We start from the raw sequence: 25,246 nt of genomic DNA on the forward strand, positions 1-25,246 counted from the left end.
TATCAAGCTGTTCTGCCTTCCCGAAGGTAGAGGAGTTTTCTTTGGTAGACACAGGATATTCTTTGCTTCATAATTAAGTGAACTACCAGAGAGACTCCTGAGGCAAAACAGGATCTGCTGTGAATCAGCCATGAAATGCCACTCCCATTTCTAAATGGCAGAGATCACATTACATCAACACCTCAATTATAAATTATTTTCAAGCAGTTGGTATTTCAATAAAAGGGAAAGTTTTACCTTCTGTTTTTGTGTTGGTTTTAAAATAAGAATCCTTTCTTCAGGAAAACAGTTTTATCTGTGATTCTTCCCCAAAGAAACAAGTACAGATTTCTAATGCCAATATCGTGCTGTTTAAAAAAACATTTCACAAAATTTGTTTGGATAGTTTTTCACCTACTGAACATAACACGGGAAGAATGATACGGGACCAGTTATCACATAATTTTGGAAGCAATCCTGAATGAACGGATACATTACAGTGAATAAAGATTCTCTTAGAAAAGCACGAGCAGTAAGTATCTTAACTTAAAACTAATGAAGAACATCCTAAAGAAACTCAATGGCAAATTATTCCTTTACAACTTCTACTCTACCTACATCTGAGTTAAAAAATGGAACTACAGTGTGGAATTATTAGATGCTTTGAAGTGACATGTACCAGGAATGTACCAAAACAAAACAACCAACAACAAAAATCACTAAGGCTGGCACTCTGAAGAATATATATATATATATGTTCTTCATACACACACAGATATTTTGCTAGTACTGTGGCAAAACAGAAGCTCCAACAACTCGGTGCAATAGAAATACCAAGCTGAAGAAAAGAATTACAGAAAAAATAATCCAAGATACATGTGCTACAGAAAAAAACCTTTTGTTACAAAACATGAACAGATTAACTTCTGTTGTCAAAAGCCAAGAGAACATTCAATTTGATACAAACCTATTCCTGTAACACCATGTTCTCCATACTTAAATAATACAGGCAATGATACCATTAAATACAAAATGACTTAATAAGAGAAGTGTAGCTGAAAGTAAGAGGCTGTTCAACTTAAAACAGCTGAAAAAGAATACATTAGACTTAGCCTAAAGGAGTTCCTTTGGAAATTCATCTGTTTTGATGTGACTGCTCACATGCCAGATGGAACTGCTGCAGTCTACTACTGACTGAGTGCAGCTACTTAATGCAAAAAAAAAAAAAAGTATTTATCATTTGACAGACCCAACACAAGTGGAGACAAACTTCAGTTTCTTAATCGAATCATAGAACAACTTGGGTGGGAAGAGACCTTAAGGATTATCTACATCCACCCCACCTCCCGGCATAGGCAGGGATGTCACCCACTAAATCAGGTTGGCCAAGGCCCCACCCAGCCTGGCCTTGAACACCTCCAGGGATGGGGCATCCACAGCTTCTCAGGGCAACCTGTTCCAGTGTCTCACCACCCTCTGAGCAAAGAATTTCCTCCTAACCTCTAATCTAAATCTCCCTTCTTTTAGTTTAAGACCATTCACCCTTGTTCTATCATTATCTGCCCGTGCAAAGAGTACTTCTCTATGTTTTTTGTAAGACCCCTTTAAATACTGAAAAGCTGCAATAAGGTCACCCCAGAGCCTTCTCTTTTCCAGGCTGAACAGCCCCAGCTCTCTCAGCCTTTCTTCATAGGAGAGGTGCTCCAGCCCTCTGACCAACTTTGTGGCTTTCCTCTTGACCTGCTCTAACAGGTCCACATCCTTCTTGTGCTGGGGGCCCCACACCTGGTACTCCAGGTGGGGCCTCACAAGGGCAGAGCAGAGGGGGACAATCACCTCCCTTGCCCTGCTGGCCACTCCTCTGTTGATGCAGCCCAGGATGCAGTTGGCCTGCTAGGCTGCAAGCACGCACCGCTGGGTCATGCCAAGCTTTCCATCCACGAGAACCCCCAAGTCCTTCTCTGCATGGCTGCTCTCAATGAGTTCTTCTCCCAGTCTGTCCTCGTGTCTGGGATTGCCCAGACCCTGGTGCAAACACATCTCAAAACAGGAAAAACTAACATTGCAGGAGATGGTAGTATAAAGTAAACAGGAATGTGATAATAAAGCAACATCAAAAAATGAGGGGTCTGTAGGAGAAAAACAGAATTATGGTGAAACAAAGAATAAAGCATGTTATCTCATCCCTTTATCAGAAATAGCTGATACTATCTTGCTTGGTACCAAGTTGACCATGAGCCAGCAATGCAATGTACCCTCACTACTAAGGTGGATAACAGTACTGAGGGCTGCATTTGCAGCTAGCAGCAAGTTGGGCAGGAGCATTGATCCGCTTGAAGGCAGGAAGGCTCTGAAGAGAGATCTGAATAGGCTACATCAATATGCCACATCCAATTGTATGGGCACTCAACAAGGCTAAACGCTGGGAGCTGCACTCGGGTCCACAACGTGAGAATTAAAGCTGTGTTTCTGCAGTAGAAAATTCCACTAACCTTGCATATTCAGAAGTAATTGCACAGGCACAACAGTGTGTGGGGGGGGTGCGTTAAGCAGATAAGGGAGAAACAAGCATCAGGTAGTAGGGGATATAAGGCTATTATACACTTCTGTTGTGTGCTCCTGCTTGCAGGATGTCCACCATTGCAATCATGAATAAACATGTTACTTCACTGAGATCCTCGCCTGAGCCTGTGTTATTGGCTGCAGATTGCTTCTCACAATGACAATCGTATGCTGGAGTATATGCTTGGGGAAGAGTGGCTGGAAATCTGCCAAGCAAAAAGGACCTGGAGGTGTTAGCCGACTGCTGGCTGAACATAAGCCAGCAGTGTGCTCAGGTGGCCAAGGAGCCCAATTTCTGATAGACTGGCCTCTATCAGAAATAGTGTGGCCAGCAGAGCTAGGGAATGGATTGTCCCTCTGTACATGGTGAGACCATGTGTTGAGTATTGTGTTCGTTTTTGGGCCCCTCACTACAAGATAGGTATTGACTGGCTGGAACACATTCAAAGAGCAATGAAGCTGGTGAAAGGACTGGAAGACATATGAAAAGTGACTGAGGGAATCGGGTTTGGTTAGTCTGGAGAAAAGGAGGCTGAGGGGAGACCTCATGGCTCTCTACAACTATCTGAAAGGAGGATGCAAGGTGGGCATCAGTCACTCTTCTCACATGGCAGGCAATAAGATGTAAGGCAATGGCCTCAAGTTGTACCAGGGGAGGTTGAGGTTGGTTATCAGGAAGAATTTATTCATGGAAAAGGTGGTTAGGCATTGTAACAGGCAGCCCATTGAGGCAGTGGAGCTGCCATCCCTGGAGGTATGTAAGAGAGATGTGGACGTGGTGCTTAGGGACATGGTTTATTGGTGGACTTGTAGCACCTGGTGGATGGTTGGACTTGATGATCTTATGAGTCTTTTCCAACCTAAATAATGCAATGATTAGGAAGAGCACTGCCAGCATGTCAAGGGAGGTGGCCCTTCCTCTCTGCTCAGTACTGGTAAAGCCATAATATTAAGTACTATGTACAATTCTGGGCTCCTCAGGAAAAGACAGACATGGACACACTGGAGCAAGTCCAACAAATGGCCACCAAGGTTATTAAAGGACCAGAACATCTCTTATATGAAGTGAGTCTGAGAGAGCCAGGACAGTTCAGCAAGGACCTTCTCAAGGTATATAAGTACCTGATGGGAGGGCATAAAGGAGATGGAGCAAGTAGTGCCTACTGAAAAGACATGAGGCAACAGTCATGATTTAAAACACATGAAATTCCATCTGAACACAAGAAAACATTTCTTTTTACTGTGAGGTTAATCAAACACTGGAAGAGGTTGCTCAGCAGAGTTGTGGAGTTTCCTTCTGTAGAGATACTCTAAACCTGACTTGACACCATCCCGTGCAACCTGTTCTAGTTCACCTTATTTGAGCAGTGGGGTTGGATGAGATGATCTCCTGAGGCTTCGTCTAACTTCCATGATTCCCTGATTCTGTCTGTTTGGATTCTGGAGATCACAAGATACACGGAAATAGTTTAGAGTCTAGGTCTTAGAGAATGAGTTAGGTGGTAATAAATAATTCAGGCTGTTACAGGAAAATGCAAGAGAAACACTAGCACCACAAAATGGTTAAACTATGAGCTTAGAACTATTTTGACTAACGTATTGTTTTGTATTTCATACATCATTCAAAACTGGCTCATCAGGTACCAAAGATTAGCTCCTGCTACTTGGAACAAGGGGAATGGAACAATGAAAAAGCAGCACCCTCTGAACAGATGCTAGAAAGTCTTCTAACTGGGTTAAAAAGAAGAGTGCAAACAAAAGCCAGTGATGTTCTCTGTTAGACTATGGTGGGAAAACAGAAGATGGATTCATGTTTCCTTAGCAAGTCTTACATAACTGATTACAGCATACCTGAATTGAAAGCATACCTATCCTTTTTCTGGAAGGAAGACCAAGAGAAGATGGAAATGCACATAGGCCACTATTACAACCATTGGGGATGCTGGGAAGGAGGTACAGAGGAAGACAACAATAAGAATGTGCACATTCACTTATGTTCAGGTGCGTAGCCAAATGGGGTTTAAAACAGGGCTTTTATTAAAATATTTGTAAGAGGAGGGGGACAATGAACCTCCAGCCAGGCATATTCCTTCAAGAGTTCATAGCCGGTGACTCACAGGGATCCTGGCATTGACTCGGAAGATACAAATTTGTAACGTGAGTAAGGATCTTTCAGCTCTTAACCACTGATTCAATTGCAGAATGCTATACTTCCAAAAATCATGTGTATTCAGGTTAATTTAATGAAACTGAACTTTCTTCTATGAAGCAGAAACTGCCATAAGCAGAACACCAGCTTGTATTTAATGTACTTTCAACTACATACTCCAAATCCTCAGGGATATTTCACGTATACACATTGGCAAGATCCACAGGGCCTTAGATTCCTATAGTCTTCAATTTGTGAATTATTAAACCTTGCCTGTCACTTCTGTTGGCATTGTACTCCATTGCAACACAAATCCATTTAAATGCAAAGCAATTGCTACTCTCCCCTGGCAACAAAGTCTGCAGTTAAACAGCACACAGGGTGCATAACCCAGACTAGAGAGCAAAACACAAAGTTCCCTGAAAATAAATTTACTGCATGTCATGCCAAAAATTGTTTTATTGTCTGACAAACCAAAAAATCAGGGAAAAAAAATAAATTTTCTAAATTAATAGTACAGAATGGTATGTGGAGTTTTAGTTCCAGTCCAGTTCTTATAAGTTTTAATGAGGAAGCTATTAAGAAGATTGAAACAGTAAAATTTAATTTCCATCCCAAACTAGATGATTCAGCAATATACTACATTTAGAATCTTGGGTTTTGTGTGTTGGTTTTTTTTTGTTGTTGTTGTTGTTTGTTTTGTTTTTGTTTTTTTTTGTTTTTTGTTTTGGCCTGTAATTTCACATAAGAATTTTAGATTGGAAAGGAGTGCAGAAGTAAGTGATCACTGACTTCTCTAACAGTAAGAGGCTGTTAGAGTTTTAGTCTCACACAGGAGATGTTTTAAACACTAGGACTAAGGGTAAATGTTCTTGTAGTAGCCTAAAACACTAGCTCTAGGCATATCAGCAAATTTCCTTACAAGAGCAGTCATTCCATAACCCAATTACAATACATTTAACAGCTTTATTGTGGAGATTACCCAGCTGTATCCCACTGATAAAACAAGACTGGAACTATGCTAGTGCAAGACAATTTGCAGAAACAGTTTTCACACAACATGAAGGCACAATTACCTTGAAATCTGGGCACTTGCCCCTCCTACAAATGTCATATTGACATTGGATAAAAAAAAAAAAAAGCAGGAGAAAAGAAAAATAACCTTTGCCTCTATAAAAATGGGCCATCAGTAACCTAAAGCATAAGGAATGGGAGAACTTATCTGAAGAGACAATTCAAATAAACAGCATCTTTAAGACTTTTATTGTTCTAACAATTGCAGTTACCAAGTGCGAACATTTCAAGTTGTGTCTGGAAATTTTAGTGACAAGAACAGTTTTGCTACTTTTTCTCTCTTGCCACTGCTGCCTGCATCACAGGAAGTGGACTGATTCCCTCTTTATTCACATTGACAAGAGCCGCAACAACCTGTAGCCACAAAGGTATTCTCTTCTTTCTAAAATGTGTTCCTAGGAGTACATCTCAACTGCATTTAAAAAATATGTACAAATTTATACCATTTTAGACAGATTTCTTGGTAATGCTCCAAATTTAAAGGGATTGGGCAAACAAGATATTAAGCCAATTTTCTTTTATCTAAGGATAAGATTTGTGAAATTGTAATCCCTGGGACTTACAAAATAGTTCTTGTTAATTCCAAGGAGGTCACCAGCACCCAAATAAAAATACCCAAGGGCTAACAGAGATGTTAATAGGATTTTAAAAGGAAACCTGGACTTTTCTGTCCTGTCTGGACTACAAGTATAGCTAAAATCATTCGCAAGTAACTTTTATTTTTTTTTCTCCCCAAACTTACAATTCAGGTACATCTATGCAAAATAATCAAGCCCAGCAGTCTTCCAAGACTCCCAACAACCTTAACTATGCTACAGTCTTTCAAATATGGAAAGGCCTTTTGGCTGGAAATCGCTTCTGAATATTTTTCAGTCTACGGGCTCATAATCTTTGGAAATTTAGCTTACTGACAATAGGCCCTTTTTCTTCATTAACTTTTGAAGACATTCTGGAGCAACCTGGGATTCCGAAACTGAAAGCCACTAACTCATGTGTGTCTAGTCACCAGGAAAGCATCCAAAGTATGGGAAGTGTTGTGGTTTTACCCAGCTGGACAGCTGATTTCCACCATAACCATTCTCAATTCCCCTCCTCCTCAAAAGAGGGGGAGTAGGAGGAAGAAGAGAGAAGAAGATGGAGAAAGGATGAGAAAAATACAACGCAAGGGGTCAAGGGATGAAATAAGGATAGGGAGATCACTCAACAATTGTCATGGGAAAAAAGAAAAAAAAAAACTGGCATAGGGAGATTAATATAATCTATTACCAACAGGATAGACCAATGAGAAACTAAAAGCAAACTAAAAGCACCTTTCCCCCATCCACTCTCTTCTATGTCCTCCCTTCCCCCCCCCCAAGTGGCACAGGGGAATGGGACAATGGGGGCTGCAGTCAGTCCCTAACGCTTCATCTCTGCCACTCTCTCACAGTCACTTTCTGCCCCCTGCTCCCCGTGGGGTCCCTCCCATGGGATGCCATCCTTCCTGAACTGATCCTGCAGGGGCTGCCCACAGGCAGCAGCTCTTCAAGCACTGCTCCCACACGGCTCCGTCCCACGGGGTCCATCCATGCCCCAGGAGCAAACTGCTCCAGCACGGGTCCCCCACTGGTGGGCGGCAGCTCCCCCCAGGCCCCCTGCTCCACGTGGGCTCCTCTCCACGGGCTGCAGCTCTGGCCCGGGGCCTGCTCCTGCGGGGGCTCTCCATGGGCCGCAGCCTCCTCCAGGCCACATCCACCTGCTCCACCGGGGGCTCCTCCACCCATGGGGGGGCTGCAGCGTGGAGATCTGCTCCATGTGGGACCCATGGGCTGCAGGGGGACAGCCTGCTCCACCAGGGGCCTCTCCACAGGCCGCAGGGGAACTGCTGCTCTGGAGCATCTCCTCCACCTCCTGCACTGGCTTTGGGGTCTTCAGGGCTGCTTCTCACTCCTCTCTCCCAGCTGCTGTTGTATAGCAGTTTTTTTCCCTTCCTTAAATTTGGTCTCACAGAGGTGCAACCAGTGTGTTTCTTTGGCTCACTCTGGCCAGCAGCAGATCCCTTTGGAGCCAGCTGAAACCAGCTTTTACATGGACCAACTTCTGGACTTTTCCACAAAGACTCCGCCTGCAGCCCCTCACTACCAAAACCTTGCCATGTAAACCCAATATAGGAGGGACCATTGTAGTTGACATCCATTTTTGTAATCTCTGTAGAGTCAGTCATGATTTCAATGTCCTGAAAATAATGTTCTTCATGTGTGACATCTCCAATCCAGAAGCTGAATCCCATTTGGGAGGAAGCATGTGGGAAGCTTAAAACATTGCTGTTTACTACATAGTTATTGTGTGAAATGGTAAAGTTCATTAGTCTCCGAGACTGTCAAGCACGTACTACCATAAGACTCAAATTGCCTTCTCAATATTTTAAACGCAGTGATTTTAGTTAATTTATCTGAATGTGTTAACCTTACCCAACATTTTTAATTTCAGACTTTCCCAAATGAAAAGGAATGTCGTAGCACTAATCAAAACAATGAAACAGCTCCATCAATATTACCATATTATAAAGCATTAAGACAGCTTTGTCATGCCTAGCTGAAAGTCAAAGCTTAAATTGTTGGTTATTGGCAATAATGTACCACATTCATTTTTCTTTACAAAAAGACTGGACAAGTAACAAATTCATCAAATCAGAGAATATCTTGAGTTGGAAGGGATCCACAAGGATCACAGTCCCAATCCTGGTTCCACACAGGACCACCCTAAAATGAAACCATGTCTGAATGTGTTGTCCAAACACTTCTTGAACTCTATCAGGCTTCGTGCCGTGACCCTCTTCCCTGGGAAGCCTGTTCCAGTGCCTGACAACCAGTTGGTGAAGAACCTTTTCCCAGTAACCACCCTGAACCTCATCTGTCACAGGTTCACGCCATTTGCTTGGTCCCAGAATGGAGCCCTGTAGAACCCCACTAGTGAGCGGCCACCAGCCTGATGTAACCCCATTTACTCTAACTCTTTGAGACCAACCCATCAACCAGTTGTTCACCACTCGTATTATGTATTTACCTAGCTGTAAGAGAGACATTTTGCCCAGAAGGATACTGCGAGAAAATTTACTGAAATCCAAAAACATAAACTGGTTTCTGTTGGTCAACTAGGTGAGTGACCTTGTCATAAAAGGAAATTAAGTTCATTAAGCAGAACCTTCCCCTCATGTTGGCTGTGACCAATGACTGTATTGTCTTTCAGGTGTTTTTCAGTAACTCTCAGAAAAGTCTTCACTATAATTTTACAAGGGACTGAAATGAGATTGACAGATCTGTAGTTACCAGGGTCTTCTTTCTGTTCCAGTTTTCAAAAAGGGCAAATGTTTGTTAGCTTCCAGTCACGTGGAACCTCTCCAGTTTGCTTTGCCAAACAAGAGCTGTAATTACTAAATTAGTCATTTACAGATAACTTTACCATTCTCTTCTTAGGAAAAGATCCTTCCTAAAAATACAGTTGTGGGGGTTTTGTTTGTTTGTCTTCCTGCAATTTGTTATAGTGTTCCTGAACATTCCAAGTCAAAACCCTAAAAATAATAGGCCTTAAATATCTACTTAGACTATGTACATTTATTTAGGTTCATGTATTCTAGTATTCTTACCTTAATCAATGGAGACCGATAAAGAAAATAGATTATTTCTTTAATAATCTGGGGCTGAGAGGGATGAACTTGCACTAATATAAGGCTGCTTCTGTGGGGCACCCATAGAGGCATGCAAAATAAGTTTCTTAGTAGAAAGAAACTGTGCTACTGCAACTTATCAGAAGAGCAGTGTTGTTCTCTGTGGCTTCAATTCTGTAAAATTTTAAAAGTCTAATATCTATGCAAGAAAATTTATTGGCATAAAAGAATTAAAAGAAAAAAAAAGTTCTAGAATCGGTATACAAACCTCAATCTTAGAAGATTTCTTCTTTCCGCTGACTTTAATGTTTCGCAGCACATTTGGTGGACCCACGAGATTAGCGGACCCCTTCTCAATCTATTGCCTCATTCCACCCTCCTCAACTAAAAATTACAACGCTTACCCCAAATAAACACCTCCTCTCTCCTTCATCAGCTGCCCGCATCCCCACATTTACCCTCAAGTGGGTTTTTTTTTTGCCATTCAGACGCCACAGGCGTAATCCCCATGCAAAGTCCCATCCCCTCGCCCCTCGCCCTGGCACGGGCACAGCCACGGCCCCGCAGCGCCCGGCCGTGCCATAGCAGGGAGGCGGCGCAGGGCAGGGCTGCTGCTGCCGCCCGCGCTCCGTCCCCTCGGGCTCCTCGCCCCGCCGGCCCCGCTCCCTCCCTCCCTCACTCACCCCGCGCCGGCCGTGCCGCGGCCCCCGGCGCTCTCCATGCCCGGCCCCGCCGTTGCCATGGCCCCGCCTCGCGGCGCAGCGTGGCGGCGGAACCCGCTGCCGCCCCCCCGCCCCGCCCCGCCCCGCTCGGGGCCGCGCATGCCCGACACCTGAGGGCGGAGCGCGGTGGGAACTACCGGGGCTGCCTCCCCCACAGCCCCGCGTCCCTCCGCACCATGATGTCAGCGCTGCTCAGCCTGCCCCGCTCCCGCAGGTACTGCAGGACGCGGGGCCGCTGCCGCCAGGTGACGCGGAGCCCGTACTGCTCCTGCGGGGTGTCCGCGACCAGCACCGCCGCCGCCTCCCCGGGCGGTGACAGGGCGCTGCTGCACCTCCCGCCCCGTACAGGGGGCTGTGGGGTCCCGATGTCCGGTGGGCTGAAGGCTGCTGGCTCCACAGGCCGGGGAGCGGGCGCTGGTGGTGTTTCCTCACCGCTCTGGGAACTGGCCGCCTGGATGTTGCTGTGTGGGACCCTGCCGTGAGGGTGCTGTGCCTGCCTCCCTGCGTGGTTCAGCGCATCTGGGGAGCAGGCTGTGTGTCCTTCCGAACCCTCAAAAGTTAAAGGAGGGAATTTGCAGGCTACAGGTCTTTGACAAGCTCCCCTCGCGCAAGGCAACCCGTGGCTGGCATCCTGCTTCTGCGCTTTACAAGCACCACGATGCTTCTTCTGAAATGCTTTCAAGACCAACAACTTGGTTGTCTCAAATTGTGCGCACACCTGAAGGTCAAGACATAAGAAAATAAAGAGTTTTCTCCAAAGGAACAACAACCTCATTCAACTTCCCCACCCATCCCATCTGTCTTCAGTGTCATTAAATGCATAGGATGGTCTGCAGCAAAGCAAAACAGTCATTAACCTTGCTGGTAAGCATGAGACACCTCTGAACTTCAAAGTTATGTTCTGACACTTCCCTCTAAAGAAAGTGGGTAGGAAGTGAGCTTACTCTGGTAACTTACAAAAGAACACAAGATTTCTGATTTAAAGAAAAATCTAAATCACCTAACTGGCATCTACACCTTTAACACCTGCAGATTTAAAATAGTTCAGGCCTGGATCCCGTGTCCTTCTGTGTCATAAATTCAATGAACCACATCCTCAGTGTTCCTGAACAGACAGAGGTTCGATACAAAGTGATTTAAACAATACCAACTTCATTTCATCACCTTAGATTACGCTAATTAAGCCTTCACAATATTTCCCCAAAACACCTTTGCCTCAAACACATAGTTAACCTCTATATTCTAGAAGAGCAGATCACTAGAACTGCTGATTCTAAAATCAGCTGTCCATAGAAGATGGTCAAAGTTAACGATCTGTATTTCCTTGAAAGACTCGGGACTCTTACTCAAGACCTGAAAATCCTTCTGTTACAGTAGTCTTTATCTTCCTGGGTCTCAAAAAAAAAAGTCAGGTTCAGTTTCTCACTATTTATTTTTCCCTAGAGCATGCCAAACTGGCTTCTAGTTATGACAACCACAGACCCCTTTTAGCACTCTCACGTTACTACATAGTCCCTCAAAAAGTAAGATCAAGTTAACTACAGGTAGTGATTGTCTGTTGTATATCTGAACTGCTGGAATGCAAAGCCACTGTGCAGGAAAACAGAGTAATGATTCCCCAATAACTGTATCCCAGCACACACTTAAAAGAATGAACCACGCTGACTTTGAGGGTATGACTTCCTTGTTTCAGAGAACACGTCAGGTAGGCTTTACCTGGTATGAAAGACTTAACACCAAGATGAGCAGAAACTCAGATGCCACTGAAACAACTGACATCCATCTGCAGAAGAATCTGCAGGAAGTTACAAACATACCAGAATCTTTCAAATGGAATAATGTTTAGAAACAAATAATAATGTAGACATTTTCATATCTTCTAAACAGAAAACATAGTTCTTCACAGTAGTTATTGCACACAGCATTGCAGAAGCCATAGAGCTAACTCACTGATATAAAAAGTAAAAAAAATTGAACAAGTTCTACTTCAAGGTTAAAGCATAACAAAAATAACTCTGTGTCTCCAGGGTTAAAGGAATGTTTCTTGTACACTTGAAACAACACTTTTTGAGCCTGCTTTGTAAAGAATGCAGAATATCCTGAGTTGGAAAGGACCCACAAGGATCATCAAGTCCAACTCCTGGGTCCCCAAAGGATCACCCAAAAAATCAGGCCATATGTCTGAGAGCGCTACCTAAATGCTTCTTGAACTCCATCAGACTTGGTGCCATGACCACTTCCCTGAGGAGCCTATTCCAGTGCCTGATGACCCTCTTTGTGAAGAACCTTTTGCTGATAGCCAGCCTGAGCTGCCTCATCACAGCTTTATGGCATTTCCTCAGGTCCTATTGCTGGTCACCAGAGAGAAGAGATCCGTGCCTGCCCTCTGCTCCCCCTTATGAGGAAGCTGTAGACCGTGATGAGGTCTCCCCTCAATCTTCTCTTCTCCAGACTGAAGAATCCAAGTGACTTTAGCTGCTCCATATACATCTTGTCCTCTAGACCCTTCACTGTCTTTGTAGCTCTCAAAGCACAGAGACTCAAACAGTAATAACACTTAAACAAAGCTCCCCTAGGAGATAACTATTGTTGGAACAGTGTGTGTATAGAGACACATATATCTAGGAACATACATATATAGGAACAGCCTGTCTTTGCAGCAGCCATTTACTTAAAAAAAAATAAATAAATCTTGGCATTACATAATATACAGACTATCTCAGGACACCTCAACAGTCCCTGGAATATTCTTTCAGACTAGAAAGAAGCCCATCAGAAGAACAATAAGGAGAGAAACTATTCAAAACACACAGAATGGAAAATAAGGCAGGTTAAAACAAGTTATTTTGAAGCGAAGACCTCTGGTCCCTAAAATTAGTAGTGTCAGATTTAAACAAGACACCTAGTATTTTAACATGTAACATTTAGATTTCAGCAATTTCAAGCAGCAAGGCAATAAATAAAAATCCGCCAAAGAATATTTCTTCTGTATAGGGTTTTCAGTTGCCATAGAAAGCATTTTCCTCATGAGAAATAGTTTTCCAGAAGACAAACAGGAATAGTAATCAGTATACACTATGCAGTGTTATGCCTTCAAATACCCAAAATCTTGTAGTTTGTTTGTAATTAGAATGTGAAGCAACTCACATGTGCTTATTTAGGCTTTAGGCATTTATAATCAATTCAGGTCCATGCTACTAATTTTGCATATCCAGGACAGACAGCTTTCTTTTGAGTCTTGTGACTTGTGGGAGAAACTCTAAGACTGTTGTTGTGGGACACAGAGGAAAGGATAACTTATACCAACCCAGGCAGCAGAGGTATTCTTGTCTATACGTTTTGTAGGAACATGTCTTGGATTCTCAGCCAAAGGTTGTGGAGTTTCACAGCAATGGATGGGTCCCTCCCATGGTTCCTCAAGGAATACCAGTTCTGTTTTCCTGGCATTGCGGGCACGCTTCTTCTTCGGAGGCATCAAAAGATATGGTAAAGCCACTTAGAAACCTCATGACGCTTGCTAGAACCAACTGGAGAAAGACAAAAGCACTCTGAGAAGATGCTAAAGCGCTCTCAAATCTGTAGAAGACAAATAAACGCATTTCAAGACAAGCTTGTTTGGAAACCTCGAGTATAAATTTTAAGAGAAATAAAACACACAACAGTATCGTGTATACCTCACCAATAGCTTTTAAGCTTTCTGTCAAATTCCAGGCAAACTTAGAAAATGCACCACAGAACAGATAATTAAAATGTTCCGAAGCTTCACAAAAGGAGATAGCCAAATAGGTTGGGGCAGACAAACAAAACAAAAACCTTGTAGCTGCGGAAGGAGCTCTGAAGGAGCACTATGAGCAAGACGTGACGTTATAAAAGACCAGTTCCTTGCAGAAACACGGATTTTAAATACGCAAACCAAACTTGCATAGGCACGTTCATAGAAATATTTTAGAAGCATATTTTATGAATACTTAGAAGCAGTATTTTTGAAAGGCACCCACACGCGGTAAGACCTGACTGAAATAGGGAACCACCTAGGCTCAGAAGCGGCTCGGTCACTGACAATTCTCAGTTTCTGCCCGCCCGTCAGCGCCCTCCCGCCACACGGCGCTGCCGTTGCCTAACGGCCCCCAGGCTCCTCAGCCGCCCCCCCGGGCCCGGCGCCGCTCCCCTGAGGCGAGCGAACGGCGCCGGCGGCGGCCGCGCTCCGGATGCGGATCCCGGCCGGGCCCCGCCTCCCGCCGCCATCCCGGGAGCGGCCTCTCATTGGCCCGGGCGGGCACGTGACGGCCGCGAGCCGCCGGGCGCCAAATTCAAACGGGGGACCTGAAGCGAGCCGAGCCCAGCGGGGCCGTGACGCGGGGCCGGCAGCGCCGCCGGGGCTCCCTCCGCGATCTCCGGTGAGTGCTGCCCGCCCGGCCCCGCCGGGAGGAGGAGGACCGGGGGGTGCCGGGGCTGTGGTGCCGGGGCGGGGGTGAGGCCTCCCCGTGAGGAGCGGGGCCCTGGGTGCCGCAGCTCGGCCGCCGGGCAGCCCCAGCGGCCTGCCACGCTGGGCGCCGCCTCGGCTTTTTGTCCCCGGGGCTCTATTTTATTTTATTTATTATTATTTTTTAACCCACGCAGGTGGCTTGCTGACAGTTTTCTTGCTTACTGGCCGGCCCTGTCAAGTCCACCGATGCTGAATGCCTTCTTCGTTAAGAATTCTTATCTAAAATCTTACCTGAATCGTTTCTTATCTCAAGGTTTTGGGATTTGAGCTGCATGCTCCCCTGTGGCAGGTCTGTCCGACGCTACAGAATTCTACAGCAGGAATAGCTGGAGCGTTTACTCCACATTTATTTCAAAGCACCTAGCCTGTGCTGCTTTTATTATGTGCTCTTATGGTGTCCAGGGCAATCTCTGCTGCCCAAATCTTACACCATCCGCTAAATCCCCTTTTCTCTCGTCTTGCGTGATCTGCTTACAGCAATAAGATGTAAGGATCAGGGCTGCTATTTCTGTGTTACAGCTTCTCATCCCTTCAGCTTGCTGACTGATGCTGATCAAACCACTTTACAGCTAAGTCTTAGCATCCCTTTCTGCAAAGCAGGTACACGTGCTTTCCTTCCCTGTTAGGTACTCTATGACTCTGAACTTCTGATATAAATTATCTGCTTTGCAAATATCTCTCCTGTCCTGCTTACACAAGATGTGAATAAGAGAATTACAGTACTATTTTCCCATAGCCTGGTCAATCTTGTTAAAAGTTTTCAATTCTGATTTTTCTTCTTTTTTTTTTTTTTTTTTTCCTAGCAGTGTAATTACTGGTGATTACACATGCGCTGTGGAAGGCCTGTGGCAATTTGCTGCATCTTTCTTTTCTATTCCTGCCATCTTCACTCTTACATTATATCTTTTGTTTTGCAGGACTTATTCTTCCCATTTTCAATGGAGAGTGACTGTACGGATCAATAATGAGGACCAGCCCTCGCAGGCCCTTAATTCTCAAAAGACGGAAGCTGGCCATTCCACAGGAGGATGCACCCAGTACTTCAGCAAGAGATGAGCACGATGGTCAGGGACAAAAGACATCTAAGCAGGAGCACAGCCAAGAGGACCAACATGACAGCCAAGGCAGAGACAAAATGGACTCTGGCCTGCAGAAATTCCCAGCAGGAATAAAAATAATCAACCATCCTACCATGCCCAACACACAAGTAGTGGCCATCCCTACAAATGCTGATATTCAGAGCATCATAGAAGCCCTTACAGCAAAAGGAAAAGAATGTGGAAATAATGGGCCCAACAAATTCATTCTCATTAGCAGTGGGGGCACCTCTTGTTCATCAGGTTCAGGACTGTCGCAGCATCTCCCCTCAGAGAAACCCGGTGCAGCGATCAAGGCTGCTGATGGTCAAGTAAGAGAGAAGAATGTCATGCAGACACCTGGGCTCGCAGGAGGGACAACGACCTGGCACTCAGGAGTTGATTCTGTGGTTGCACAGGAACAGGAGAGCACCAGTATGTAACTCTTACCCTTTCCTTCATCATGATAGATGGGCAAAGTTGTGCAAAGTGGGACAATGAGTGGGACAATGGATCTCAGTATGCAGTAAATTGTTAAATTATTTACAAAATAGCTGTATATATGTAGCTAAATCTGAAGGATCCCTGTGGATATGTTTTTGGTGGAAGAGACAGGTCTGGCATATGAAGGTGTGTACCAAGGCAAAATTTTAGTGCTGAGGGAAAAAGAAGTGGGGTTGGTTTAAGGGAATCTAGTCTATTAGAACAAAATACTAAGCAAAGAAGTGATGGATGGAATCAAGACAAGCATGAAGTACCCTAGTCAGTGACAAAACATAGGAGCCTGGAGCACTGAAAGAGATGTTTCCCATCCTTTCATAACTAAGTGGCAAGTCCATTTTTTCTTGACTGTCACATGAAGTTGATGGGCAAATGTTAGAAGTAGGATAGTTTTTACTTTGACTCACTACTCAAATCGTATTTGTAACTACGTAGCTTTTGTCTGTGGCAAACTTTATCCTGCTGCCTGACAGGAACCCACATACTGTTCTAGTTAGTAGATATATTGTTACAAACAGACTCACTAGAAACAATAAAACTGCAGTAGTTTTCCATTGTTGCTATTGAAAAACACTGAAAACACGGAGCTTCTGACTTGTGTCTTGTGCTTAGTCTTTCTTTCTTTCTATGGTGGCATAAAGTGGTTTATGCCACCGCTTTCCTTGGCCTTTGCTTACTGGGTTCATCTTTTAGTTGAAAATGCTTGAATTCTTGAAGTACTGGAGTTAACACTGTCCTGTTTTGATTGAGAGCAATAGTCTGGTTTGATTGTTTTGTTTTGTGTCTTTTTTTTTTTTTTTTTTTAAGGCTTCAGCTTTTTTCAGGAATTGGGCAGATTCTCATGCATTCAGGAATTTAAGGTATATGCACAAGAAGCTTTAGCTTTGCAGTATCATCTTGTCCTTATTGTGACACAGGGATACCTTTTTGAGCAGTGTGATTAGTGCCTTCCATTTGGCATTAAGGTGAAGGAAGAGGATTACTTGTGAGTAAGCAGAGTTATGGGCTTGTTATCCCGACAGGCAGTGGCGAGACAATGAGCTCTGTGCTGGATAATAGTCTCACTAACATCCAGTGGCTGGGGAAGATGAGAACTGATGGACTAAGTCCCTGTTCTGTGAAGCAAGATATGGAGAAAGAGAACCAGATACCTCTGCAGGAAAAAATCAAGGTAAGCAGGCAAAGGCAACATAGTGTGCACTGAAACCCTTGATAGGGATGCAATTCATATGGATTAGAAGACTTGCAAGAACTAGATGTGACCAACTCTAAGTAACCTGATATTGCCTCTTACTGGTTTTGCATAGCAGGACATAGATTATCCAACTCTTTTTGTCAGCTCTTTGAGCACTCACGTATTGTTTTTTCTGTCTCAGACTGAAGAAGATTCCACTGCTGTTGCCATTCCTACCTCCTCTTCTTCCTCCTCCTCCTCCTCATGGCAGGATTCGATATCAGAACGACCTCCTTACTCGTACATGGCCATGATCCAGTTTGCCATCAATAGCACTGAGAGGAAGCGTATGACTCTGAAGGACATCTATACCTGGATTGAGGATCATTTCCCATATTTTAAACATGTGGCTAAGCCAGGTTGGAAGGTAACAAGTAGGCCCTCAAGTTGCTGTGGGCCTCAGGGTGATACAGTCATAAGCTTTCTGGGTGAAAATGAAAAGTTGTTCCCCAGCCTGCAGAGCAAGATGGAAATTAACTTATATATCCCACCCCAAATACTTTCTCATTCCAGGCGTTCCCCCTTCAACTTCTTGTATCCTTTTTCTCGTGCTACATAGGCAGGATGGTGGGATGTTTGGTCATTGCAGTAAGAATAGGGCTCTCAAGAGTAAAGAGAGTAAGAGACTTATGGTAAGGTTGGCTGGGTATGCAGTGAATATGAAGGTCCACATTGTCTGGACTTCGGAATGGAGTCTCCTCTGCCAGAGCAGTCACGTCTGAAGTAAGCCCTACAGTGCTGATAACAACTTCTGCTATTCAGTTCCCCCCCCCTTGTTCCTTTTTCTCCAGAACTCCATACGGCACAACCTGTCCCTTCATGATATGTTTGTCCGTGAGACATCTGCTAATGGTAAAATCTCATTTTGGACTATTCACCCTGATGCCAACCGTTGCCTAACGTTGGACCAAGTGTTTAAGGTGAGTGCCTCATGCAGAGAAAATGGCACAGCCTATCCAGTCTATGCTAGACAGGCACCTTAATTTAAAAGGAAATTTAAGCTACTTTGACATCAGCTCCTCTGTAAAAGCTGGACTCAGTCCTGGCAAACAGATGAACGCTGTATTTGAAAGAAAAAGTGCTGTGGCTTTTGCTGCTGGAGCTTTTCTGGGATGCATTTAATTCTTCAGGTGGTGTACCAAAAGTAAAAGTGAGTTAGTTCAACCTGTTTCCATGGGCCTGCAACAAACTTCTAGTGAGAAGCTTTCCACTGAAGTGGGCTAGCAGTTCTTGTGTTGACTAGACAGCCACAGGATGGAATTATACTGTCCCAGCCAGGTATTCTAGGAAGTACCATTTCTATAGAAGAAACAGCTTGCAGGTCTGGTACAGGAGTGTTTAGTCTTTTGTATTTTCTGCAGTGGGTGGGCAGATTTACTCTGGTTTGCTTGAATTATACGAAGATTAAACTGTCCCATTTTCCCTCCCCCCCCTCTCGTTGATAACTTCCTCTTATTTTCTTATTTTTTTTTTCTCTCTCTCAATGCCTTGTTGCTACCAGCCGCTGGACTTGGGGTCACCAACATCGCCTGAGCACTCTGAATCAGTAAGACTTTCCCCCTGGCTCGGGGCTTGGGCTTCCATTCTCCTCTTGCCCGTCATTGAAGGAAAAGACGAGATCTGGGGAGGGGGGGCTGGGTCACTGCTGCACCTGGTCAAACACTCTGTGTACACCCTTTCTGGGGAAAGGTGTTGAGCCAAAGGTTGATTGCCTTCAGGTGATACGTTCTCTCTACAGCTTGGCTAGAGCTGTACAACTTTGAGCAACTAAAAATCTACTGCTGAAATAGGATGCAGTGGGCACCAGCAGGCTTCAGAGAAAGCTAAGACAGGATTTGGGTACAATCCTAATCTGTGGCAGCAGTCCCACTCTGTTCTGGGTCTCACAACCAGAGAGAATGGGATCCCTCTGTGCTCCTTGTTTCGTTTGGAACCCAGCTGCACTGTGACTCTTAGAAGGATAAACCCATTTACTGTCTCGTGCATTCAGCAATTTTAACAATGATGGATTTACAATGAGCCAGTAAGACACTTTTCTGTTACCACTGCAGTCCTGGCCCTCATTCCATCTGCTTTGACCTCTGATTCCTGTGTTGCCTCTGATATTCCACTTGAACTTCAGGTCTACGGTTTGTATGGAAGTCAAATACACAATAAATGTATGCTGTTCAACTTTCCTCAGGCACTGAGGGCACTGGAACAAGGTCAGTTCTACAGCAGAGTACACAGCTGGATCAGCTATTTCGTGCCATTTCCTTCTTTTTTGACTGGTAGCTAGCTTTGAGCTGGCATGACCACAAAACAGCAAGTGTTGCAGAGAGAGAGACAGCGTGATTGCTGGGTGCTAACAGCTGCTTTTCCTGTAATTAGCTCAGCACAGGCTTCTGGATTTGCAGCTCTGAATGAGACAACGGAATTAATATGAATTCTTTTTAAATAATTTCCTCCTTCCTCTCATCTTCCTTATTTTACAATGTCTACAGCAGCAAAAGCGACATGTTCCAGATCTTCAGAAGAACGTGGGAAGCAGCAGCAAAACTGAACCCCAGAATGCACGTAAGTGTCTACATCAGCTGAGGCCAAAGAGAACCATTCTCATAAATCTTAGGCACTCTCCCAGGTTCTCGTAGGAATAAAGCAGAGATTGTTATCCAGCTTTGCCTGCTTACACACTTCCTACAGCTGCTCCCATCTGTCAGGTTTAGAGCTGAAGGTAGAGCTACAGTCTCCTAGAGGATGGGAAGGAACTGGGTGTTCAAACTGAGTGAGAGTAGAATTTCCCCCAACTTGAGGACTAGGATCTGTATGCGAGGCTGTATTTTCCTCTTCATCAGGCCTTCTGGCTTGGAATTTGTATCCTCAAAACTAACAGAAAAGGCAGGTGAACCTGTCTCTGATAAAATGGTTATTTGGGGGTATTTAGAAGCACTTTCTGTTAGGTATCTGATTTTTCCAGAGGTGGTAGAAGAAGGGCAGGAGGCTAACAAATCCATTCTTTTCCCTTCCAGGCCGAAAGATGAAGCCTTTGCTTCCTCGCATCAACTCCTACCTGGTTCCAATCCAGTTTCCTGTGAGTCAGCCTCTTGTGTTGCAGCCTTCTATGAAGGTTCCTCTATCCATGGCACAGGGAGCATCCCTCAACAGCTCAGAGACCTTCCAGTGCAATAAACGCGTGCGCATTGCACCAAAGGTTGTTTTTAATTCTTGTTTTTGGGGGGGTGGGATGGAATGGGGTGTGTTGTATTTTGTTTTCTCCATAGCTGCTGTTTTCCATGGACTGTGTACTTTACATGGTTCCTTTGTGTATCTTTACTGGGTCCTCCAAGCCTGTGAGTTTATGGCTAGGAACCTACCAGTGGCAATCCTTGCTGTCCTTTTCTGTCTCTAGGGTCAGTGTTAACTGCTAGTTGACTTGCTGTAAAGGACATTACTTTAATTCAGTGGAGAAGTGGGCACTCTGGACTGCGTGGTCCAGACTGTCTTTTTTCTACTGCTCAGATGTGAATAAGTAGGAATGGGAAAAATAGCTTTGTTCTGCCCCTAAAGCACTCCGAATTTCATAGCTCTGAAGAGTCAGCCTTAGTATAGGGCACTGCTTTTGAAAGATCATTTACTTGCACATAGACTCTTCCCAGAGATTTTCAGTATCTGCTATTTGCCAGTTGTGGAGTTCTCAGTTATTCTGGGCTGAAGAAAAAACAGCTATTAAACAGGGCTTACTCTTCACATCTTACTGACTCACTATCTTGGATACTTAGGCATTGTCAAGCTTTTCCATCCTTTCTAACCTTAATCTTGTTTTCCTTCTTTTCCTGTTGCTTTATATTCTCTCCTGCTGTGATTTGTCTCTTCCTCATGTTTTTTTTTTTTTCTTTTAATAACCTCAACTTTTCTTTCTTTTTCCTTGGTTTCTGGGAAAACTGTCCCCATTCATTTTGTCATTGCATATGTACATAATGTAAGGAGTAATCAAAACCATAAATATGTGGCTCTTCTCCTGCCAGTCCTTCTAGAAATTGCTCATTTCAGAATTATTCTGAAGGGCATGACTTCCAGTCACTTAGCTAAAACCCTTCCCATTGGGATCTGTAGGCTCCTCTGTATCAATATCACAGGGAGATCAATGTTTATCCATTGTTATTGCTATTTCTTTCTCCTTTTACCTGTTCTGCTGTCCTTTACTACTAGTCTTTCTTTTTTTTTTTTTTTTCTTCCACTGCCACTTGTATTTTAAATGGGTTAGGTCCTTGCTAACTGACTGCATATCATTTTTTGTCTCTTTGTAGATGTCACTCTCTATGGATGAGTCATCCTCTTTGCCTGTGGCTATTGTCAAGGAAGAGAGTCAATGTGATGAAGGCCTATTTTCTCAAACCCATTCTCTAAAGGAGAGCAACTCCCAGCCCGGTGAGGAATTGGCTTCTTTCCCTGAGACTCGCTGTATAAAAGAAGAGGAGGTCTCACAGCTGGATGACTGGTTGTCCCCCTTTGCCTCAACCCTAACTGTAAAGGAAGAGCCAGCCTTGTTCCTCCCAGTCTCAACTGCAACTGAGAATAAACATTTCACCGCACTGAAGTCACCATCTAAGAGTTTTTCTGACACGTTAGTTATAAAGAGACGTGAGAGGCGGGAAATGAGCAGATCCAGAAGGAAACAGCAGCTAGCACTGCCTTGCTCTGAAGAGCCTGTCCTCATTTTGCCAGAGAGCAATGACTTTGACCCTTTCCGGTTAGGGGCAGACTTACCCTTCCTGCAGGAAAGCCAGGCTCCAGAGAATGTATCGCAGCTCAGCTGCCTGCAGGGGGAAGAGGGGCCTTTCAAAACACCAGTCAAAGAGATGTTCAACAAATTGCCGGTTTCTTCCACTCCCAGCAAAGTCCCAGCAAATGCTACTCCCCCACTAGGAGGCCTTGATCCCTGGAAGTCTGCATCGTTGGCCAAGGAAAGTAATGAGCTGGATTTCAGTCCAGTGAGAACCCTCCAGTTGCCATTTACGCCCCTCCAGGAGAACCAGGACTTGCTGGGTTTTAACAGCACACCCCTTAAAAATCCTCTCTTTGAGTCTCCTCGGGAACTGCTCAATGCAGACTCAAGTGACATGGTGCATGGCCCCCTCACAAGCTCTCCAGCTTTTACTAATGAATCTACCAAGCAGTTGTCTGTTGAACTGCCAGCTTCTGGCTTTACTGAAAACCGGTCACTCATGGAGGGCCTGATCTTGGACACTATGAATGACAGTTTGAGCAAAATCCTTCTAGATATCAGCTTTCCTGGTCTTGAGGATGAAAATCTAGGAACGGACATTAGTTGGTCTCAGCTTATACCTGAACTGAAGTAAACTGGCCAGAGGGCTGAATTTGGCTTATTTTGATATTATAGAAAGCACTCTCCTCTTCTGAGATCTATTCACATAGTCTAAAAAGACTGTCTGCTTTTGACTAATTCCCTTGTTTGTGGGAATAGTGGGCACTATTGACTCCTGCTAAGCTGGGAGACAGGCCCATTGGCTGCTATGAACTCCCTTTTTGAGATGCAATAGACTATTTATGTGGGATAAGATAGCCTCTCTCCAAGGACTCTCATCTTTAGTACCGGGTTAGAGAGGCTCTTTCGGGAAAACATCTAGATAGACCCTGAATGGCATTGGCTACTCAAGGGATCAGAGAGAGATACCCCTCAGTTATGTCCGATAGAAAAGGCCCTGAGAACTTCCTCTTAGCTCTGTCCTTATTTCCCTTTGCTGTTCTCCTCTTATTTAGCATCTTTTGTGTAGTTCTAATGGCTGTAAATATTGTACATTCCTTACACTAGCTCTTAATTATAATAGTAATTTTATTCTTGTAGGATTATCATGGGAATATTTGGGCTGGTAAAGGGTTTGACTTAGTCTTGTCCATATGTCCCACTTGTCCTGTACTCTTCTACTCTAGATGAGAGCCCAAAATACTATTTTCTTCTTTGACCTAAGAAACCCATTGGCCTAGGCTGTTTTGAATGTTGCTGGCACACAGATCTGAAAAATCATCTACACGTGACTGAGTGACTACTCAAGTTAAACAGAACCTAGGGGACTAGGTAGAGTCACTGTTGCAGTAAGATGGGCTTTTACTGAATGGTTAAACCAGTCCTCATTATATTATCAATTGAAAAATGTTTTTAAAAAATAATAAAATACCAATATTGGCAAGTGAATGCCAACATTTTCACTGAAAAGTGATCTCTGGAAGCACAAGGTATGTTTCTAAGTGCAATAGGGTGACTCATCCCAGTTCTCTAGAACTCGTATCAAACGAGGAAATTGGTATGGAAAAGACCTAATCCTTCTGCTTACAGTCAAATAATGGCTCACGCATCTACATATGCAATAAAGTTTCTCTGGGAGCACAGTTGAGTGTTGTCTTTACTGCTGCCACTTTTTAGTAGCATGTTTAGGCTGGACGATGGTATGAACAGTTAATTTTATTTATTTATTTTGCTTGCTTGACATATGCCCTGGATGTTAGTTCTGGAAATAAGGCTAGATTGCTATGGGAGAGGAGAGGATCAATGGGAAGAGGATGTGTTTAATATTGCTTTGTATTTAAAAGAAACATGTCATGTACAGGTGATGCTTTGATAGCAAGGGTTGTTTATAAAATAGTTTCAGTAGCAAGTTAGACAACCACAGCCATCACCTGGGTGAACTGTTCAATTTATGTATTGGTCTATGTTTATAAGAGGTTAGGAGCACATTGCCTCAAATGATTCCACAAAATTAAGTGAGCTTCCTTGGTACTGTGCCAATGATAGCCCATGAAAATATCTCACTGCCTAACATCAGGAAGTTATGAAATTTTCTTTCACCCCTAGGCAACGTGGTTTCTTGAAATCTTTGTTTTATCTGAAGCACTGAGGGTGGGGGCAGAAATATTTTGAGTAGTCATAGAGCACAAAAAGGTGGAAAAAGAAAAAGGAAGAGAGAGAGGCCAAGCACGTACTAAATGCATTTTACTCACTGCTGTATCACAAGAAGCAGCTCCACTAGAGAAGCTGAGGGAAAGTGCACTAGTTTATATCCCCTGTTTTGGAATGCTTAATATTTGTCCGATCTCTGGTCTGTCTTGTTCAATGATGTGGTACAAAATGTTTTTTTGTTTTGTCTTTGTTTTTGTTTTTTTTTTTAAAAAAAACACGCAGCAAATCTGTTTTTGGTGGGCTAGAGAACTAGATCTGTGGGGATCAGTGTGTTGAGGTTTTTTGTTTGGTTTTGATTTCATTTCTTCTGTTAGACAACAGTTAGCTTATGCCTGCAGTGCAGGATCCCATTTTTGTTTTCCCTCTGTTGAAAGAGTTGTTTTTTTTTATCTAAATGTTATACAAATACAGCTAATCATTGTATAAATTCTTTTAAGCTTTTGTTTTCAACCACAGGCAACACAAGTGCTGTCTAGATTAGTGAGAATCTACTGGACAATTTTCTGTTGTCATTGTTTTCTGTTTGTCTTCACTTCTTATAAATTTACATTTCTTAAGACTTTTAGCACATCCTTATTTCAAAAAACACAACTATAGGTTTACAGTCCACCTCTGTTCTTTTCCTTGTATGTATTTTCTTCAACATAGTTACTTTATTCTATCATCTACATGTTTAATAGGCAGACTTGTAGCAGTAAACCGCTGCTGCTGTCACTGCCTACATCATAAAAGGACTTAAGAACTGAGTATAATCCTATGCTATTACTACTCTTAATTCCTACAGCAATGATTGAAATACGTTTTTTTCTAAATGGGTAAATCATGGGAAGGAAATTAGAAAAAGGGCCAAATATTCCTATTG

General features: G+C 43.8%; 3 protein-coding genes across 9 annotated transcripts in view; 1 reads left to right on the top strand and 2 right to left on the bottom strand.

Annotated features, from left to right (window-relative positions):
- TULP3 (TUB like protein 3) overlaps nucleotides 1-10,233 on the bottom strand; it is a 35,256-nt gene extending 25,023 nt beyond the window's left edge. For 2 of the 3 annotated variants that reach the window (XM_068700584.1, XM_068700615.1), the window contains exon 1: nucleotides 10,094-10,233. In XM_068700584.1, coding sequence (XP_068556685.1) covers nucleotides 10,094-10,233 — 140 coding nt within the window. The other variant, XM_068700593.1, reaches the window with a different exon arrangement.
- Nucleotides 10,234-10,265: 32 nt separating this feature from the next.
- Nucleotides 10,266-14,330, bottom strand: RHNO1 (RAD9-HUS1-RAD1 interacting nuclear orphan 1). Of its 5 annotated transcripts, none has more exons than XM_068700682.1 (3): nucleotides 14,131-14,330; nucleotides 13,440-13,659; nucleotides 10,266-10,850 (listed from the first exon to the last, which is right to left on the bottom strand). In XM_068700682.1, exons 2-3 carry the CDS (start codon nucleotides 13,605-13,607, stop codon nucleotides 10,266-10,268), a joined length of 753 nt encoding a protein of 250 aa, XP_068556783.1. In that variant the 5' UTR covers nucleotides 13,608-13,659; nucleotides 14,131-14,330. The 5 variants fall into 5 exon arrangements, with proteins under 5 accessions (XP_068556783.1, XP_068556766.1, XP_068556759.1 ...); XM_068700665.1 differs by having other exon boundaries at nucleotides 13,440-13,708; XM_068700658.1 differs by having other exon boundaries at nucleotides 14,164-14,327.
- Nucleotides 14,331-14,399: 69 nt separating this feature from the next.
- Nucleotides 14,400-23,816, top strand: FOXM1 (forkhead box M1). The gene is made up of 9 exons (XM_068700577.1): nucleotides 14,400-14,529; nucleotides 15,536-16,129; nucleotides 17,218-17,366; nucleotides 17,572-17,796; nucleotides 18,221-18,349; nucleotides 18,931-18,975; nucleotides 19,913-19,985; nucleotides 20,438-20,619; nucleotides 21,716-23,816. The coding sequence occupies exons 2-9, from the start codon at nucleotides 15,583-15,585 to the stop codon at nucleotides 22,766-22,768; spliced, it is 2,403 nt and encodes an 800-aa protein (XP_068556678.1). The 5' UTR covers nucleotides 14,400-14,529; nucleotides 15,536-15,582; the 3' UTR covers nucleotides 22,769-23,816.
- Nucleotides 23,817-25,246: the final 1,430 nt, after the last annotated feature.

Source organism: Anas acuta, chromosome 1 (assembly GCF_963932015.1).
Source record: "Anas acuta chromosome 1, bAnaAcu1.1, whole genome shotgun sequence".
In the NCBI taxonomy this organism is placed as follows: Eukaryota; Metazoa; Chordata; class Aves; order Anseriformes; family Anatidae; genus Anas; species Anas acuta.